The sequence below is a fragment of the Balaenoptera borealis genome (assembly GCF_965194805.1).
Source record: "Balaenoptera borealis genome assembly, chromosome: 1".
Classification (NCBI taxonomy): Eukaryota; Metazoa; Chordata; class Mammalia; order Artiodactyla; family Balaenopteridae; genus Balaenoptera; species Balaenoptera borealis.
Window position 1 is genome coordinate 16559345 of NC_138860.1, and position 21908 is coordinate 16581252.

Sequence of the window (21908 nt, forward strand, 5' to 3'; positions counted from 1 at the left end):
GGGAAGGCTATATTGAACTTTCTGGTACTAATCAAAGGTTATCATATGGGAAACAATGTGAAATTATTTAATTGTAATTTTAAATGAGGTGAAGGGAGAGAAAAAGATTTTTCTAATTTTGAGAAGTATAAAATCTGAATACTGAAATAAAAATTAAAGGGTTTGAATAGCAAGTCTGGAATTTAAGAGAAAGATACAGGTTAAAGAATAACTCTAGATGTCACTAGTATTTCTATAAAACACTTAGGTGCATTGTCTCAATGTTTAGTTGAGTGTGTGTGTGTGTGTGTGTGTGTGTGTGTATGTATGTTCCACTTTGGCTAATAATCTATTGCATGCAACGATCACTCAAAAACCATGCCTGTTAATTATTAAATATTGACAGTGACAGATAATACATAGTGGTTTTTAAAAATAACAAATGTACATGCTTTCATGCATTTATATATTGAAAGACCTTTGTGTTTTCCTGAGTTTATTTATGCTTTCAAAGGTTTAAAGGTATGTAAAATTGAGAGAATGGCATGAACAAACTCTAGACATGCATTTCATATTAGGGGAGAGATAGTACACAGTAAAACTAAGAAGAAACTTCATAATAGGAAAATGGACAGAGAACACTGAAGAAATGGAAGAATGGTTGGGAAATAAAACCCCGCAGACTAATCAAAAAGAATTATCAGATGGGAATAACCAATAAGATATAAACAACACAGGAATGTAAGACAGGAAACATGTAACTTCAAGCACCACCGCAATGTAAAACCTTGGGAGAACACATCAAATGAATATGTGAGGATAGTGTCTTGATGAAAAATGTTCACACCACTCAATATCTGACACACCTAGTCTATGATATGGGCTCCCCACAGAGAATAAAAATGAAGCAACAAACCAAAAGAAAGATGTATAAGACCAGTATCACTAGGACCAATTAGATCAAATTATACCTCTGATAATAATCAGTATTTGTTTAAATTAGTTTACATTATATCTATCTTTATTTACCTTTTTTTTTAAAGGCTTTCTTTTTTACCTTTTTAAATCAGTCAAAAGTTTGATTATAGGACCCACGAAGTATCATATCATAAAAGTCTGAGAATGTTAATTATGTTTAGAATAAACATATGAACAAATACAACGCATTAACATTTCAGGAATAACTATCTGCATATGATGGAATGGCATGTGACGACGAGCACTGTTGATGGTGAACGAAGCTTGGGAGGAGATGTTTGCAGAATGAGAAGCAAGGTAGGAAATCCAAAGGAACGATGCCCTTTCAGGAGGCGGAAGTATAGGAAACCTTGAAAAACAAAGTCCGTTATTGATGAGAACTTCCTGAGGGAATTGACTGAAATTATTAAAGCGGGTTATGTGTTTAAAGGAGAACTTCAGGTTGTTACCTCCTTGGTACTGTTAGACATAAATCAGTCTAAAAGTTGGAAAAGAGACAATTCTCCTGCACCCATCATTGATTTAAAGAGCCTAGATGAACATTAAAGTAAATGTGGCAAAAAAAGGAGAAATGCCATAAATTGGACACCCAGAAAACTGCCAAACTGCACTACAGTCAGTGGCATTGGTAAATACGTCCCTAAAACCCTTCTATGGAGATCTTGAAAATTCCCCCAGGGAGCCGAGGGTAAGACGTACTACCTTCCAGAGGTTAAAGCCATAACTGCAGTGCCCTTTATTCATTCAGAACTTCAGTGAGGAATGCCCACCTTAAGAGTGTGCTGTACTCTTGCACTTCAAAATCTCAGCTTTGAGTCATTAACAGCAGACCACTTGTGCACTTACCTTTTCTTATCTGCCTGGTATATTTTGGGAGTAAATGGTCCTAAAATTGATTGATTCAATGAATTACAGTTCTCTTCTCTAACCTTTGTATTTTTCTACAAGTTGAAAAAGGGAAGTGCAGTCACTCATATCCAAAAGGGGTAAGGAAAGTCAAGCCAATATTAAAAATACTAAGGAAGAAAATGGCTTCAAGGGAGGAACACAGAAAAATGCACACAAATGAAGAAGATGAAGAATTTTCATCCTGCACTCAATGTTGTAACGAAATTTAAGCTTGAGTCTTTCCTTGTGTTTATTTCACCTTTACAGGTTGCCTCATGCCTAACACAACTGATACCCTCAGAGAGACAAGAAAATACACCACACCCACCAAACAGGACAAAGAGGATGTAGAAAAGGAATGTTGAAAGAAGCAAGGTGAGCTCTTGGAAATGCAATGTATTAGAGAATTTTTTAAATCCACAAAACATTTGGGACATAACCATTAATAAAACTGCCCAGAAATCTTTGAAGACAACAATATAGAAAAGTTAAAAAAAAAAACTGGAGGATCATTTGAGGGTGCTCCAACATCCAAATAATAGGAGAACAGAGGAAATGGCAACCACTGGAAATTATTGGAGAAATGTCTTCAAAATCCTGAGATAAAATGGTTTCCAAAGTAGAATTCAATTCCCAGCTAAATCAATCAATGTGAGACTAGAATAAAGACATTTTCAGAGATGCAGAGTCTCACAAATATAACCACACCTGTTCTCTTTCTCAGAAAGCTCAGGAAAAATAATGGCATGGGATCCAGGGAAAAGGAAATTCCACATAGGAGAGAGATGAGGAAACCCCCAGGATGAGAAGTGAAGAGAGATCCTAGGACAGCAGATGTGCAGCTGGTCCAGACAGCAAAGAGTCCAGAATAGACCTGAAAAATGGGGAGCTCCAAGAAGGATGCCACCAAGGCAGAGAATTGAGGGGAGTTACACTTCTGTGTAGAGGTGGTTGATGAACTGGGCTAGGCACATAGAAAACAAAGCAAATGAAAAATAAGACAATTATCTCTACAGCAACACAAAAGTTATACATCTATAAATAATATCTACATGTATGATCATACTAATGCAAACAATAAATATTTACTTGGTCTGAATATTATGATATAACCATTAGGAAGAAAGAGGGGAAGAAAAGCAGATATGGGTGTGGTGTGTGTGTGTGTGTGTGTATGTGTGTGTGTGTGTGTATAGGGCACACAGCAGGAAGTCAACAGGTAATACTAAACTAAAAGCTTCAAGAAATAGTAATATAAGCATGTAATTTAGGTCAATACTGGAAGAAATACCTAAGAGTTGAAAGTGGATTTTTTTGGAGTGCGAAATTAGAGAATGAGGAAAAATAAGGCTGGGGCCTGCTGTACTTTGTTATGTCTTATAGAATGATTTGACATTCTAAATTATGTACAAGAAAAATAGGACAAAAAATAAAACTTAACAAGTGCTTAGGAAGCACACAGATGGAAATAACAATACCAGACTTTTCATAACAGCTACTGTAAGAACTCTTACATTTTAAGTGCTTTATAGGCATGAACTCATACATTCCTTATAACAATGTTATTAGATAAGTACAACTATTTTCTTTATTTCACAGATAAGTAAACTGAGGGACAGAGAGGTTACGTATTTTGCTCAGGGTCACCCAGCTAGTAAGTGGTAAAACTGGGGTCAGAAGTCAGGCACCCTAACCGCAGAGGCTGTACACAGAGGTCAAGATAAGGACTCAGTCAGTGCACTCTACTGCCACAGAATCAATGTCAAATTCATTTGACAAATATTTTATGCAGCAAATATTTCCTATGTATCAGGCGTTGTTTTTGGTACTGGGGATATACCAGTGAGTAAAGCAAAGATTTTGCCCTCATGAAGCTTAAAGGTAATAGAGACAATAAGGGGTAATAGAGACAAGAAGGAAGACACAAAAAACAGAGCTGGTGGAGAGTGGGCCTTTCTTACATTGAGCACAGACTTCAGACACGAGTGGGGTTGGTATGTTGGAGAAACGGGAAAGAAACCACTGTACCTGGAGTAGGTGAATAACATAGTTCAAGTGGGAGAAGATGAGGTCAAGGAGGAAACAAAGAAGGGCAGGGTCAGAACATATATGGCCTTGTTGGCCAAGATAGACTTTGGCTTTTACTTGGAATGAAGTAGAAAGCCACTTAAGAGTTTACTTAAAAAAAAAAGAAAAAATAAATATATCTTTATTGAGGTGTAGTTGGCATAAGCAAAATGCACCGCTTTTTTTTTGTTTTTTTTGGTTGCACCACGCAGCATGTGGGATCTTAGTTCCCCAACCAGGGATTGAACCCATGCCCCCTGCAGTGGAAGCTCGGAGTCCTAACCACTGGATGGCCAGGGAATTCCCTCACCACTTTTAAAGTGTATAATTTCATAAGTTTTCACATATGTATACACGTGTGAAACCATCACCATAATCAAGATAATGCAGATACCCATCACCCCAACAGTTTCTTAATGCCTCTTTGTAATCCTTCCCTCCAGTACCTCCCTGGCCCTCATCCCATGCCCATGCAACAGCTGATCTGCTTCCGGTCACTATAAATTACTTTGCTGTATGGTATGAAGTATAGATGGGTTAATTTTTTTTTTTTTGGCAAATGGATATTCAGTTGTTCCACTACCATTTGTTGAAAATACTATTTTTTTTTCCACTGAGGTACCTTTGTACTTTGTCAAAAATCAATTGTATATATGTGGGTATATTTCTTTCATCTATTTTTCTATCTTTGCACCAATACCACACTTTCTTGATTACTACAGCTTTGAAATTAAGTCCTGAAATCAGGTAGTGTTAAAGTTTGGCTATTTAAGTCCTTTGCATTTTCATACGAATTTTAGCATTTGTTTGTCAATTTCAACAAAATAGTCTCATGGGATTTTTGTTTGGATTGTACTGAATCTGGAGCTAAATTTTGGGAGAACTGACATCCTAAGAATATTGAGTCTCCTGATCCATGAACAAGGTATATCTCTCCAGTTACACAGCTCTTTAATTTCTCTCAGCAACATTTTCATACATCAAAAAATATGGTGAAATTCTTAGGGATAAATCTGATAAAATATGTGTAAGACCTATACAATGAAAAAAACACCGCTGAGAAAAACTGAAAAAGACTTAAATATTTGTTTCTTAATTATGTGTTGTATTGTTTCTTGCTTTATATTGTTATTATCTTCCTGTACTTCTTTTAGTTAATACTTATTATGTTAATCAAATTCTTTTGGCTTGTTTGTTCTAACATTTCTGCTTCTGTTGGAGTCTGTAATCCAATATATATATATTTTTTAAAGTAAATTATTTATTTATTTATTTATTTATGGCTGTGTTGGGTCTTCGTTGCTGCATGCGGGCTTTCTTTAGTTGCAGCAAGCGGGGGCTACTCTTCATTGTGGTACGTGGGCTTCTCATTGTGGTGGCTTCTCTTGTTGTGGAGCACGGGCTCTAGGCGTGTGGGCTTCAGTAGTTGTGGCACGTGGGCTCAGGAGTCGTGGCACGTGGGTAGTTGCTCCACAGCATGTGGGATCTTCCTGGACCAGGGATTGAACCCGTGTCCCCTGCATTGGCAGGTGGATTCTTAACCAATACGCCACCAGGGAAGTCCTATATATATAGATATATATATATATTTTTTTTGAAAAGGCTGTTCTCCTCAAATGTCTTATTATCTGATTCTACCAGGCAATGCTATGGGGAAAGGCCAGTCTTCTCTGTCTGCCCAAAGCAGTTCAGCAATTGGAGGTGAATGAACCTGACTTAAGAGTATAGAGGCCTTGGCACCAGAAAACCACAATCATCACACCCCTCTCTATAAAATAACTCCTCTGTCAGAAAAACGCTCCCTTTCCTCACTCTCAGGAAAATGAGAACTGTAATCCTCCAGCTCTGGTTTGTAGGGGGCAGAGTGAAGACCAGATAATTTGTCATCTAGTCCCATCAAGCTTTCCCAGCTCCTCACAAATACAGCACTGTGAGCTGCCCTGACTTTATCTTTAAAAACACTTGGACCAGAGATCTGAGTCTTTCTGTAAGGGGCAGATGTCATTTGTCCCAAGGCCATGGCCAATGACAAGCTAGTATAGAAAAGAAGTCCAAAGGTTCTCCTCACATCTCATTCTCCCTTACCCAGGCTGAATTGCCTCTTGCTTCAGGTCAAAGCACACAAGCACACCTGTGTGCCCCCATCTTACAAGCACAAGTTCAAAATAGCACACCCCTTCCCTTAATACTGGGGACTTCTTGTAGTTTTCTGCTTATTTTCTCTTTCTAAATTCCTCCTGGGTTGATCCTGGAGGAGAGAAGCTGTCATCTTATAGTTTAGAATCAGTAATCTTGTACTTCAGAATCTTGACTGCAACAGCAACTGGGACCAAATTTCTAATATACAACTTTGAAGTAGTAAAGTTTTCTTAATTACCATCTAACTGCAACCCACAAGTTTAGATATTATCACTATGATTTTTCTGGACACGAGTTATTTTAAAATGTATTTTTAACTCCAAACTTTAAAAAAATTATTTTTGTCAATGATTTCTCTTAATCACATTCAAGTTAAAGGATGTGATCTTTATGATACATATTCATTAAAATTTGTTGATAGTAGCTTTGGCCTGGTAAGTGGTCAATTTTGGTAAATATTACATGTGTCTTTGAGAAGAATGTGCTTTTGTTAATAGTTTGGGTGAAAAGGTTTATATAATATTAAGTTTGTTAATTTTCTGTTATGCAAATTTTCTGATGGCTTAAACTATCAATAATATGAATGCTGTATTGAAGTTGGAGCACCATGATAGTGGATTAGTGAGTTTCTCCATTCACTGCTATTAATATTTGCTTTATATATTTTTCTGAGGTTATTTTAATGAATGTACACAATAATAAAATTATTAACCTTTTGGTAAGTTGAATCTTTTATCATTAAATTATGAGTTTCTTAAGCTTGTTAAGGCTTTTGTTCTTAAGTCAGTTTGTCTGGTATGAGAGCTCTCTTTTATAGTATATCTGATATATGCTGCTCCATCCTTTAGTTTTACACCTTTCTCTGTCATTATTTCAGGTATGTCTCTTATAAAGAACATACAGTTGGGTTTTAAAAGAAAAACTAAATCTGCTTAGTTTTGCTTTGAACTGACAAATTTAATCCATAAATATTTATTGTAATGACTGATACATGGATTTGATTCAATTATCTAACTTTTTTTTTCTGTGTCCCATTTTATCTATGCTTTTTTCCCCCTTTATTGACTTTTTTTAAATAAATAAATAAATTTATTTATTTATTTATTTATTTATTTATTTTTGGCTGTGTTGGGTCTTAGTTTCTGTGCGAGGACTTTCTCTAGTTGCGGCGAGCGGGGGCCACCCTTCATCGCGGTGCGCGGGCCTCTCACTGTCGCGGCCTCTCCCGTTGCGGAGCACAGGCTCCAGACGCGCAGGCTCAGCAGTTGTGGCTCACAGGCCTAGTTGCTCCGCGGCATGTGGGATCTTCCCAGACCAGGGCTCGAACCCGTGTTCCCTGCATTGGCAGGCGGATTCTCAACCACTGCGCCACCAGGGAAGCCCCCCCTTTATTGACTTTTTAAATGGATTTTTTGAGGTAATATTTTATTTATTTTATTCCATTCAACCCCATGCCCGCCAACGGGCTTGGAATTTACATACATAGTAGTTATTTTTGATATTTTACCAGGAATACTTAATACAGTCTTATCAAGTATCAATCTCTTCACTGACCAATGAAGTAAGCACCCCAAACAATTCAAGGACCTTAGATTGGACTTGAACTGTAATCATCAACACTGCCAATTTAACATGCTGTTATTTTCCACTATCTTAGATTGTCTTTTGAAAAGTCCTATGAATTACATATTATAACTCTCAACTTATATAAACAATGGTTGTTTAAACTTACTGAAATCTTTAACAGTTTATTGGCTTAGTATTCATTTTTTCATCTTAGACTTTCCTGGGGAGATCCTTTTCTTGAAATACATGCTTTAAAAAGTCTTCTAGCAAAGGTCTGTTGGCAGTAAACTTTCTTAGTTTTTGAAAATCTTAAACTGTTTTTACTTCATCTAAATATATGAAAGATGTTTTTCTAGGCACATAGTTCTATGCTGACAATGTATTTTCACCCAGTACTCTGAAGACTTGTCCACTGTTTTCTGGTTTCACTGTCAGTACTCAGAAATCTGATGAGATACAGCTGTCATTCCTTTGTAGTAATTCATCCTTTATCTCTGGATTCTTTTAAGATCTTCTCTTTGTTTTTGGTGTACTACAGTGTACTACTAGGTATGGATTTCTTTCTATTTATTCTAGTTGGTATTCACTGTGCTTTCTGTACCTGTATCTATAGATTTATAACTTTCACCCATTTAGGGAATTCTTAGCCAACATCTCTTCAGCATCATGCTTTTTTTCAGCATTTCTATACCCTCCATCAAAGCCTCTAAGCTTAAATATATCTTAGATCTTTCCTGTGTCTCTTAACCACTCTTTCATTTTTCCATCTCCTTGTATTTTTATGCTGTATTCTGGCCTACTTCTTCAGCTGTACCTCCATTTCACAATCACACTTCTCATTTTTAACAATTATATGCTTTTGATTCAATTCTGCTTGAACAATTCTAATAGCGATCTGTTGCCTGCTTATTTTATTTCTATAAACGTGTCATTCGTAATTATTTATAACCTGTATAAAATTTATATAATCCATACTTTATAATTTCAGGATCTGACATCCTTAGGGGTAACTATATTAGTTTTATGTTGACTATCACTGACGGGCAACTTATTATGTTTGACAATTTTTGATTATCTAAATTAGACATGCTAGATAGGATTTATGTTAGCTTCTGCAGATACCTAGTGGGTTCTCAGTTGGGGTTAGTCTGTACAACATGGTACTTGGAAGCTACATTGCTTGCTTGGGGGTGTTAAACACAATGGCTAGCACACTAACTACGGGAGGCCAGGAGATACAAAGGTAACTGCCGAGGTCGGTTATCTTGTTAAAAATTGAGCAAGTGTAAATCACAGGGCAGTAGTTCTGATCAATATTCCGATAGCCATTTTCACCTAAGTAAAAATGAAGTCTTCAGAAACACCACATGCAAAATTTGGAAATACGCTGTCTAAAACAATAAACTGGGGCAAATTTTTTTTATTAAAGAAAAAAATATAACATCGACTCAGCAATATAAAATGAGTAAGAATATAGAAGCACTTTTAAAAAAGAGTGTATTTTCTATATACTTATTTATATATTATTAGAGATAAATATACATGTTGCTCTCTCATAAAGCCTAAGTACTATTTAAGTTTTGGGGAAAAGATTAATTCTATTTTTTTATAATTAAAAAATAAAATAATTATTCTAAATCTTGATCTAAAATTCATTAGTTATGGGTGGCAGAGATTTTCTTTTCTTCTAAAAATGCACTCTTACATAGAGAATGGACTTGAGGACACAGGGAGGGGGAAGGGTAAGCTGGGACGAAGTGAGAGAGTGGCATCGACATATATACACTACCAAATGTAAAACAGATAGCTAGTGGGAAGCAGCCGCATAGCACAGGGAGACCAGCTCGGTGCTTTGTGACCACCTAGGGGGGTGGGATAGGGAGGATGGGAGGGAGACGCAAGAGGGAGGAGATATGGGGATATATGTATACATTATAGCTGATTCACTTCGTTATACAGCAGAAACTAACACACCATTGTAAAGCAATTATACTCCAATAAAGATGTTAAAAAAAATGCACTCTTTATTTTTCATCATCTTTAAAAAATACACATAGAACGGTATCTTTCTATTCATTACTAGTAATCCTGAAATAGATTCTAATAAACAATATGTAAAATATTTTCAGTTGGCACTTTAGAGCCAAAGGCATCCCAACTATAACTCACCATATTTATATTGGTATGGAAAAAAAAAAATCACATGATTTAATGATCAGAATAAAAAGTGATTTTAAATTGCTTACCTGCTGGCTGTTTTCACAGAACAGTTCTTCTTGTGTCCTCTTTCAGCTCGGTTATCTCTCAGAAGCTGATGCTGTCCAAAGTGTTAAAACAAAGTTGTAGAAACAAAAATATTTCCATTATATTATTTTGTAAGTAGAAAAGTATTCTTCTCATTCAGAGGGACACTATTTGTTCACTTGCATTACATCTTTTTCTTTTTGTTTTTTTACTGGTTTTTCTTAAAAGGAAGACAACTACTTTTGCTAGAGATGCCACTGACACACTTATAGAAATGTTGCTAAGAGTTGCCAGTGCTTGCCTGACAGCTTACACTGCTCTTATAGTCCCTTAATATACAGCCTAGAGCTGGAGGTCTAGGACGCAGTTCTAATTCGGGTTCTCCGGAGTGGTCCTGGTTAAAGTAATGCAACCTCTCTTACCAATGCTTCTACCAGTGCATTGAGCTACGAATTTTTCGAGGCTTTGTCACCTACGACGACATAAAAGATCTAATCTTACTTTCTCTGTATTTACTGGCCTAACATGGTAAAGAAACATTTAAAACATCCTTTTTCAAAGAAATTATTGGCTTAGAAATATACAATTAGAAAAAAATATAGATTTGACTGCCTCCTCAAAATGCCTCACCATACACTTCCCTTCATACTTGCTTTACCCTAACTAATTGGAAAGAAAAAAAACCAAGTCGTCAATACTTTTTGCTGTGTGTACACTCAAACTGTAGCTTATCTTATTTATGCAGAAATGTGATTATATGCAAGACTGGGCTAATAAGAAGTTGTACAGCATATTAGAAATTAACCTTAATAAAAATAGAAATCTTAGAAGTAATAGTGCAGGAAAGATCTGGGTTCGAATCCCAGCTATACCAGTAACTAACAAGTCAGTAGGTTTTAAAAACAGGTCTACCATTTATAAGCTGTGTAACATCTCTAAGTCCCAGTTTCCACCTGGAAAATTGAGATAACAATAATATCTACCTGTAAGGGTGCTGTGAGTGTTAAATAAGATAAATCATGTCAAACACTTAGCACTATGACCAGAATATAAAAAGTGCCGAGTAAATGGTTCAAATGCTACAATTATAATTAATGAGCCTGGTTGTCAGTGGTTATTTTCTGACCAGTATCAGCAACTTCTAATGAAATAACTGCTTTGAACTATTTAATGACATCATTTAGAGTCAATTACTAGCCACATTTGGCCATCCTTGAGAAGGAAAATAGCTTAATTAGATCACAAAGAACATTGTTAGATCATTATTTCAGGAATGTCTTAACTAAATAAGACTACTTTATATTTCTCTTAAATATCTTCTTCTTTCCATCCCCACTACCAACATCCCAGTCCAGGCCATCATTTTCCCTCACCTACAACAGCCTCTCCAAAGGCCTCCCTGCCTCCAGCCTCACTCCCATTTAATCCATTCTCCACACTGCAGCCAATAATTCTAAAGCTAGATCTGATTACATTATTCTCTTCAGATAAACCCCCAAATCTTGTACAAGGCTCTCATGGCCCTTCATAATTTGATTATATTTCTAAACTCATAATTTATTATGCTTCCTCCTACCCCCCAACCTAAGCTCCTTATTTCTAAATGATATATCCCAGCCATTCTGAACTTTTCAGTTTGGAGCATGTACCATATTCTTGCTCACCTTTGGCCCTTTGTTTTAGTTATTCAATCTGCCTGCATCTCCAAGGTCCAGCACAGTGTCTGGAACATTTTTAGTGTTCAATAAATATTTGTTGAATGAATGAATGAATGAATGAATGAGATAAAGAAATAGGGAATGAGATCTAGTATCTGATATGTAGCTGAAGCCATACCTAATTATTACTACTTATAGAAAATAGCAACAATTTATCTTTAAGTCCATTAATCTGAAAGTGTTTCAACGTAGAAACACTTCGTACCATGAAAGTTAAATTGCTTCTGGAAAAAAAAATTAATTACTTTGGCATTTCTAATTCTAGTGCCTTTGTAAAAAAACATATACAAACCAACATTTGTGACACAGATAGCTAGAGGTGACATGATAAAATCTCTACCTCCACCTTCAATTAATAGTACTGGTTAACTAACTTTTCTAATTGTTAGATAAGACGGATATGTGAACACTATTCCTGATATTTGTGTTAAAACAGTTTAAACAAAGAGCTCAAAAAATCCCAAACATATGTTCTGAAATAAGAAAAGAATTCTACAGTTTAGTTTTAAAAAAATGCAACTATAATGACCAAAATAAATATTAGGCTATACCTACTAGGTCTGGATAGTTCTCAGAGAGGCCACCACCTGGATGAACTAAAATGAGACAGCAACTTCTCTGAACTCTGAGGTTAGAGCTCCTTCTATTAGATTCACGTGAGAATTTCTTTTCTTCCTCAAATTTATAGTTTTGATGGGCTTTGTATATAAAAAGGGACACATATTGGAATTATTTAATATAATGCATAATTATCTCATTTTATCAATAAAATTATAAGTCTGGGTGTATCTTTGCAAATTTAAAGTCAAGCTCAGAGAGAAAAATAGAGACTCAGTTCTCTGGGTCATGAATTTAACAGGTTAATATGGGAACCTAGATCTTTTAAGGGGCAAAGATGAAAAAATTAATCCAGAGTGTTATTTTAATAGAAAACATACATATGTATTTGAAAGCTTCCCAACACGTGTCTGCTCTGCCCCAAAGAACAAAAAAAAAAAGGTGGCAGGGGGTAGGAGGGGCATCAGATCAGGAATTCATGATAAAAGACACAAGAGTCCTGGAGCTCTGCTCTGATAAGCAAGAGGAGCTCCTCAGGTTTTGAAAGATTCTTCACCCCTCTTACTGCTAACTTCTCCTGTTTCCTTGGACTCCTATCAGTGTCACAAGTGAGGTCAGTTTTCAGGGCTCCGACTCAACACCATCAACTCCGATTAATAACAGAACTTCTGAATATGGTGCGAAGTGCTTCTTACCTTCTGACTCTCAGATTGCTGGACTTAGGCCAAACGGAGAGACAATTCCCTTATTAGTGAGTGACCTGCAGATGTATATTAAAAAATGACTCACATAAGAATGACATGAACATTCATAAACACAAAACCTAGTACAACGTGAGGTTTACAAAAGGTACGCGATTTTAAAAACTGCTGAATGAATGAAACCAGGAAGAGAAATGTTCCAAGTGCATCATGGTCGCTCCTGTGACAGAAAGGGAGCTGAGAATTTCTGTGGCTATTGATGATATTTTAAAAAGATTGTTAAACGTGTCACGTTCCTAGCACAAAAGGAAAAAGCAAAGAGCGGAATTCTTATTCCACGGCAATCCTTCCTTTACCACCTGATGTTCAGAAGGCGTTCAAGCTCAAGACTGTTTCCGATTGGCAGCCCTTTTTCAGGTGACTCCTCAAATGTCTACAAAAGAATTTCAAGTCTCTCCACACTTGGCCTTTCACAGGGTCCTCACCATAAAAGGAGAACTAAGTAATCTCTAAACAATGACCTATGGCTCCTTAAGATACTAGTAAACTCAGTCAAAAATATCACACCATTAGATATGCAAGGAGGAAAATCCTCAGAATTAAAAAAGACACGCACACAAAATGAGGCTTCCTGCAGCTGCTTCTGTCTCCTTACTTCTACTACTGAGCTACCTTTCACTTTTCTCTTTTGTGGCCTCCGTGGTGCCCTGTCTGTGGTTTTCTCAAACATTTACCAACATCCTGTAGTTACTGCTTTCCTGCCCCAGATGTTACCCACCTCAGAGGAAAAGCTATGTTGTCTACATAAATACCTCTTTTTGTAAAAAGAAAGAGTACCTGAGAGATAACGGCTGATGGACAACAGTGATTTACTAAATGTGTGATAAAGAAACGCTGAGTATGCATGATGTAAATGGAAATGGGACTTTGCACTAAAGAACAGAAAGGGGAATCATAAGGTGGGGAAAGCAGTGAGGGGTGGGATTTCAAAAGTGGGGTTAATATTATCATTTCTTTATGTTGGTAAGTTGGTATGGGAAAAATAAAAGGTGTTCATGCATGCTAATAGTCATTCATTCAACAATATATTGAAGGATTTTATACTTTTTCATGGTCTTGCATTTTATCACTTGGACCTAGGTTTAGCCAATAGTTTACTATGCTAAAGTTAGGTCTAAGTTGAATAAGAAATTTTTATCCCTCAAAACATGAGTAGTTTGTATGTGTATTTGTATACACACATAACATGCAACTGTTACTTGTTATTCATGGATTCTGTACTTGCAAATTCACCTATTTGCTAAAATTTATTTGTAACACCAAAATCAATACTTCTGGTGCTTTAGCAGTCATTGGCAGACATGCACAGAGTGACAGAAATTTGAGTCCCCTGTAGCGCATGTTCTCAGCTGAGGTCTGACAAGGTGATGTCTGTCTTCTTGTTTCAGCTTTCATACTGTAAACAAGTGTCTTTTTCGAGGTCCATTCAGTGCTATGTTTTTTTGCATTTTTTTTCTTGTTTTTATCTTCATTGTTTAAAATAGCCTCCTAGTATCGTGCTGAACTGCTGTCTAGTGTTCCCCAGTGCACGAAGGTTGTGATGGGCTGTATAGAGAAAATATGTGCATTAGACAAGCTCCCTTCAGGAATAAGTTATAGTGTTGCTGGTCATGAGTTCAGTGTTAATGAATCAATAATATATATTAAATAAGGTGTCTTTAAACAGAAACACACATCAAATAAGGATATGTATTGATTAGTTAATGAAAATGTTGTGACCAGAGATTCTCAGGAACCTAACCTTGTATTTTTCCTGGGAGCAATTTTTCAGTATTTGCTACGTTAGTATTCTTATCAACCTCATGGAACATAGCTATTACAAATAAGAAGAATCAACTGTGTTCATTAACTAATAACCTATCTAGTCAAGATAAAAATCTGAAATGGTATATCAAAGTTTAAGCCAAAGGGTGATTCAAAAATTTGTCTAAAATATTTAAAAATTAAAAAAAAAAAAAAAGATTGGTCAACTTTCTTCTGTATATGTTCTTAGCTATTCGCTAATTTTTAATTACAGAATAAAAGTCTGGCTGGAAGCAACCAGTTACACTATAATCTAAAGCACAGATTTATAACATTACTTTAGTATTTCTCAAATTCTAGAAGGTGGAAAATGATCTTTACAAAATCGTATTTGGGGATAAACTATATCCTGATGCGACTTACTACTAGAAGCAGAATGTTACTGTAATCATTTTACATAGAAGGTATGAACCATTTGGGAAAGCAGAAAGTCTAAGTTTTACATTCTGAACAAAGACACTGCAGGTGCAACGTAGCCTAGTTAATTTCCAAAACTTTAGAAATAATGGTATATATTCTATTATTAATGTGAGAAATATATTTAAAGTGCAAATGGCTCTCATGGAAAAAGGCCAAGTTTACAAAAAATCATTAAACTGAATTCACATATTTTTCTTTAATTAGATTCATGTGTGTTACGAAATATAGTATAGCTTATAATGAAGTATTTGGCACTTTCCTTTTATAAGAAAAGGGAACTATGGTACGTGCAACCAACTCTGGACCTGCTGCCCAGCATAAGAAATAAGACATCACCAATACATAAAATAATGTTACCAATTACCACTACTAAGCACAATCTCCTCTTTACCGACCTACCTACCTACCTACCTACCCCTCAGAAGAAATGATCCCTGGGGATTTGAGGCTTTTCATTCGCATATATTTAAAGGTATTTCTTACATATCATACTATTGACCCAGTTAAAAAATAACTCTTATAATCCACAATGAAAAAAAAAAAAAAGGCTTAACAAGGATGCAAAGCCTAAAACATACATGCTTTAAAACTTATCAAAATTTTAAGCCCTAAATTACCTTATCACACTGCAGAGACAGAACTAACACATTCAACAGACAAAGAAGATAGACTACTTATTTTATATGTAAAGTTAACCAAAATGAATATCAAGTTCTTGCTAAGTCAACTAATCATTGTGCTGCCATGCAACTAATAAAAAATTAAAAAAAAAACTCACTTAGAAATATAACATAAACTTGTAAGAAACCATTATCACCTTCTAAACTTCAAAAATAAAAATATTCTCTTGCTGGCTGATCTTGTTTAATACAAAGCAATTTTTTCAAGCGTATGTACTATTTTGGTACCTTAACTTTGCGAAAAACATATGTAAATGGTGAAGTCCTACAAACTAGTGAATTCTAGAGCCTTTCCATGGAGGTGACACGTGTGACTGAGGAAGGGGGCAGTAAGGGAGAACTCTGATGCTTATTGAGGATCACGTGGTCAGTGTATTAGCACCGGCACAATGAACTCCTTTTTAAATAACCTGGGATTTTATCCTTTCTCATAAAACTGATCTACTACCTTGAAGGGAGATAGTTAAATATTTGAAAGACTGAGTAACTTCCTTTTGGATTAGAATGTTCCTTACCTGGCCATGCTCTGTCCTAGCCCCAGGGCTAAACCAATGGCTGCAGAGGAAAGAGAAAAGGAGTTAGTAGGAAACTCACTAAAAGCACATGCTCTCACGTGATCAGTCTGCATGTGCTGTAAGAAATGTATCCGCCACCAGCAACAGAGCCTTAAAATATGCTGTATTTTACTGGATATTTCATGTAAATCTAGACTTACACCAATTTTGACAGAAATGTAAGAGTGCTCATAACCCAGTAATTTTCAGTTTAATAAGCAAACTCAGAATTACATTTCCATTTAATTATGTTAACATAAACTGCTGGGACTGTATTCATTTTATGAATCAATTCTGGTTATAAACTCTACAAATGCTATCATTTACCACAACTTAATTACAGCATCATTACAACAAATGATGACCTTTTGATTGTTGGAGTTTTAAAAAACATTAAAAATACAAGAATATTATATCCTCTGGCTTTGTCCCGAGCAACAATCACACAAAGCCCTTGATGTGAATTCTAAAGCATCAGCTGAAGGTACCTTGATCCCATTCCTTCCATGGGACTCTGGATTCTGGCTGAGAACAAATTCAACAACAACACTGGAGATATATAAGTCATGGCACAGTTGAAGCGTTCCGTTCTTGCACTGTGCCTCACCCTGCCTGGCCCACCCATACTGTTCCAGCTGCAACTTGGACTTTTAATAGTCTATCTGGTGATACCTTTTCAACAGGAGTTATCATTAGCTGTGTGCCCAGTCATCTGGCCAGTATTCTGCTTAAAAACTAACTGTAAACATCGAAGAAATCGAGAGAGACATTGTGGGAAATTAGCCAGTAAAAGCCCACAATCATAGGGAATGATACTAATATTATTATTAATGCTATCTATTTTTTCATGAATCATCATATTGAGTACGGATGTGTGCCAAGCACTCTTTAGACACATGACATGTATGTATTATTTCCCATCCTCACAAAAACCTTACAAGGTTATTCTCATGTTCCAGCTGCAGGAATGATTGAGGCTCGGATGCTAGGTTATTTGCCCAAGGTGCTCAGCATACCATACCGCAAAGGACAAAGGGCTCACGTGGAAAGGGCACATTTCCTGGTTCCCTCCAACACTTCTACGCATTCTCCTCTGCGGTACTAAAACCTCGGAATAAACAGCCTCTGTATTAATATGCTCTTATTTTGTCTATGCTCTTACTGGAACATTTCTCAAGCTCATAGACAGTGATGCTCTTTGGCAGGTCAGATTCCATTTTTGCTGTGGGAATGGACACTTACTGCTATTTGTAAATGACATGTGGATTAATCACCAACTAGCAACTAACTATTTACTGCAGTTCCCTGACAACTTGACTGATAAATTTCCCCTCTGCTATGGATTGTACCTTTTTTCTTTAAAGAAAAATATTTTTTAGAAAATCAAATGCATACACACAGTTAAAACAAAACAAATAAACAAAAAGTGTTTGTTTCATCTACCCTGACCCCTAAGCTCTGTTCAGAGAAACCACTGTCAACTCTTTCTGCCCTTTCTTTTGGTATTTAATGATGTATTTCTACAGAATATGGTTCTACTGATATTTTGTGATTGATTTTAGACATTAATAATTGACTTCCTATTATTGTAAATTTAGTTTTTATAACTCCCAAACCCCTATTTCCAGTTATAACACCATTTTTAGTTAATCAGTTGTGAATACAGATATTATGACTACATGAATACTTCGTGCTGCTGAATTTTTCTTTTTGTTTCTCCTGAAGTTGACAGTTAATTTGTTTCTCTTCCTTTGTTATTATTTCTATGTACTGGTGACCTTTTCCAGAGAAGTGTCCAGGAAGTGGTGTGGGAAGAATGTGGATTATAGTGTCATAGGTGGGTACAGAAGTGGGATGTGAGGAAGTAAAGTGGGCATAGTATAATCCACTCTTTCTACAAGTTAGGCTTTCAAAGTATGAGAGGGAGAGAGACAGAGCAGAAAAAAATGGAAAGAAGAGGTTTAAAAATGTAGTATATAATGAAAGAAGTTTTTGGAAGAAAAAAAAATGTTCCTTCCAATCAAAGACACAGGTGCTGGAATCAGCCTTGGACAGAAGAAAAATCTTTTCCTCTAATACTAACACAAAGGAAAGTGAAAGAAGGTATATTTGGATAAGTTCATCCAAATTTGTGACTAACAGCCTTACTTTGGAAAGTTGAAGAAAAGGTCAAATTCTTGGGGGTAGTGGGGAGGTGGGCAGCTTATAACAGGGGCTTGGTGACAAGACATAGAATAGCTTTGGGGGACACAGAAAATGTTATGGAAGGTCATGCTAAAGCATTGCTGAAAGATCTATTGAAGTTCAAGATTATATATCTGTATAGCAACAAATCATATAATCTTTTTTAAAATTTTATCTTTAATTTTTTTTAACATCTTTATTGATGATTGCTTTACGATGTTGTGTTAGTTTCTGCTGTATAACAAAGTGAATCAGCTATACGTATAATTATATCCCCATATCCCTTCCCTCTTGCGTCTCTTTCGCACCTTCCCTATCCCACCCCCTCTAGGTGGTCACAAAGCACAGAGCTGATCTCCCTGTGATATGCGGCTGCTTCCCACTAGCTATCTAGTTTACGTTTGGTAGTGTATATATGTCCATGCCTCTCTCTCACTTCGTCCCAGCTTCCCCTTCCCCTTCCCTGTGTCCTCAAGTCCATTCTCTACGTCTACGTCTTTATTCCTGTCCTGCCCCTAGGTTCTTCATGACCTTTTTTTTTTTTTTAATTCCATATATATGTGTTAGCATATGGTATTTGTTTTCCTCTTTTTGACTTACTTCACTCTGTATGATCTTATTCAGCAGTGCTCAGCAGAGGAGCAGTGGATGTGGGTAGCTGGACAGATTGATCCAAGGTTAGGAGTTCATGGAGCAGGATGGTAGGCAGAATTCTAAGAGGACCCCCAGTGATCCACACCCTTGTACAACTTGCTCTCTTTGAATGTAGGAACGACCTGTGAATATGATGGTATAGTCACCCCTACAATTAGGTTGTGTTTTATGGCACAACTGGCTTTAAGAAGGGGAGATTATTCTTGGTGGGCTTAAGCTAAGCAGGTGATTCTTTGAAGGGACTGAACTCTTCCTGGTGAAAGGGATTCAAAGTATGAGAGTTTCAACTGGAGAACCCAACATTTATTGAGCTTTACTGAAAGACAGGCAGTGTTCTCATTTAATCTTTAAAGAATCCCTCGAGATAGGTACTACCCCCATTTTGCAAATGAAGAAACAGGCTCAGAGAGGTTGAGTGATTTGCCAGAGATTTCATAACAAAGTAGCAGAGCTGGAATTCAAACCTGTATATTCAATTCCAAAGCTCATGTTCCTTTTAACTATTATACATATTGTCACCAATTAGAGTAGCAGAAGTTGAGGCAGAAAGAAAGACTGGCACAGGTACCTGTCTAACTCACCCTGTCAGGTTTAGATGTTTCCCTGTCTAAACTTTCAATATCTTTGCACATGTCTCCATTAAAGCAGTTATATTCATATACTGTAGGTGTTTATTTATCCTGATAAAAAAAATTAGAGGTACTTAAGAAAGGGATACTGATCATAATTGTAGTAACAGAACAGTAATAGTAGCTGGAAGAAAATGTAGTGGTAGTAATAATAGAAGTAGCAGTAAAAACACTCCCACAACTCAGTATCTCAGTAAATGTTAGATACCTACTGGGAACCATGGTAACGGTCATATGTAGATTATCTCATTCAAACCTCACACCTTACGGAAGAGTGCTATTGCTATTCAAGGTCACAAAGCTAGCAGGCACTGGAGTCAAGATTGGGACCGAGGCTGTCTGATTCCACACCCTGGATTTTTAACCACCATTCTCTTTCATTGCCTTCAGTTATCGTAATTTGGGGGAGGGGAATTTTTCTCTTTTGCTCCGTTTTCTTTTTTTCTCTTTTTTAATGTACTCATGGAATGTAAAGGTTACTTAATAACTTTTTAGTGAAAACATGAACAAATCAGGAAATCTAGAGAAAGTAGTGTCCTTGAAAGCCAAAGAGTCAAATTTATGTAAAGACAGCAGAGGAAAAAAGGGCGTGAAGGAGGATGAAGTTGTAGAGGCATTTATTTACACTGGAGCCAAGATTCCCAAGGGGACTTACGAGGGAGGGCGCTAACAGTGAAACGCACACCTGGGAGGAGGGGACACAGAAGAGTCTGAAATTGATCAACTGCCGGGGATGGCTAGACCTAGAGACAGAGCTGGATGGCTTGTCTGTTCTCAAGATTCCGAGGGGCTGCATGTGGTTTCTGGGCTCACTTCTCCCTCTAGGATACAGATGCAGTTTGGGGATGTCTAAGAACTGAGCCTGACGCACATTATTTCATTTAATCCTCACCTGCCCTGTTGATAATGGGACTAGCCATCACCTATGGAGCCCTCGCTATAGCGTTCTTTTTTAGCAGAGCAATGTGGTCGATAACTGTGGAGTAGAAGGGAGTTTTTTGTTTTCCTTTTAAGTAAGAAGTAGATAATAAAGCTTTAGGGAACAAGGTTTTTTGAACTAAAATCTCCGCAGACGCAGAGTTCCACACTGATTCCTTCTCATTGTTCCTTAATCCCTTGCCCTCACCCACGGTGCTGAACTACAAGTAGCAGAAATGTACAGGATTTCATGAGAAGTGAAATGATATTACAGCTATGCAAAAGGACAAAACCAACCTCAGAATTCTTAACTGAGGTCTCCTAAAGAAGTGCTTTTCAAAAGGAAAGAGCTACAGCAGTTTATAATACAGATTTTGGTTTTTAGAGTTTCTATTTTTTATAGGGTTTCTATTTTTTGACTCAGAAGCATAATTTTATATTAACTTAGTGTGTCCTGTACACATAATGCTCTAAACTTGTGCTCTCTAATATGGTAGCTACTAGTCATATATGGCTATTTAAATGAATATTAAAAATTAAGTCCCTCAGTTGCATTAGCCACATTTCAAGTGCCCTAGACATACATGGTTAGCAGTTACCATAATCAGCAGTGCAGATACAGAACATTTCCATTACTGTGAAAAGTTCTATTGGACACCACTAGTTTACAGATTATCACTGAAAATTCGAATTAACTTTGGAAATGGAATACAGTCTTCTACACTGAACATCTTCCTTGTGAACCATAACTGTTTTATTCAAGAGACTTGTAAGTATGAAGAAGTATATAACAGAAAGGGGGCGGGGGCGGGTTGAGGAATGGGGAAGTAGAAATGTCTGTTAAACTCCTAACTCAATATTCTACAATAGGGTTTCATGGATCAAGGCATGGGAATAAAAATTAAGGTGAGAGGATGGCGTATTAAGAAGAAGCCATATGCTAGGTAAGAACTAGATCTTGGTGACAACTACAACTGAGGATGCCAAAAGACTAAGGCACATGTGTCAATGTAGAAGACGTTGACAGGGAGTTCCACATGACCTTCAGTACCTAGGATGATACGTGAATTTTGATATTCTTGGTTCTGTCTCTGCCTGTGGTTCTCAAAGTGTTGTCTTCAAAGTGTATTCTATGCAGCCCTGGGCGGGAGTGAGGAGGTCCCTGGAA

At 36.6% G+C, this 21908-nt stretch overlaps 1 protein-coding gene and 1 long non-coding RNA gene across 11 annotated transcripts in view; one reads left to right on the forward strand and one right to left on the reverse strand.

Annotated features, from left to right (window-relative positions):
• LOC309630682 overlaps positions 1-21908 on the forward strand; it is a 440591-nt gene that overhangs the window by 382201 nt on the left and 36482 nt on the right. The window lies entirely within an intron of this gene.
• Positions 1-21908, reverse strand: part of GPATCH2 (G-patch domain containing 2) — a 183718-nt gene that overhangs the window by 53473 nt on the left and 108337 nt on the right. For 5 of the 10 annotated variants that reach the window (XM_082394778.1, XM_082394772.1, XM_082394774.1 and 2 more), the window contains 2 exons: positions 16317-16356; positions 9864-9934 (listed from right to left, as the gene is read on the reverse strand). The exons of 1 other annotated variant lie outside the window; for it this stretch is intronic. In XM_082394778.1, the coding sequence (XP_082250904.1) occupies positions 9864-9934; positions 16317-16356 (111 nt within the window). 4 more of the 10 variants (XR_014245370.1, XM_082394777.1, XM_082394780.1 and 1 more) reach the window with 4 other exon arrangements.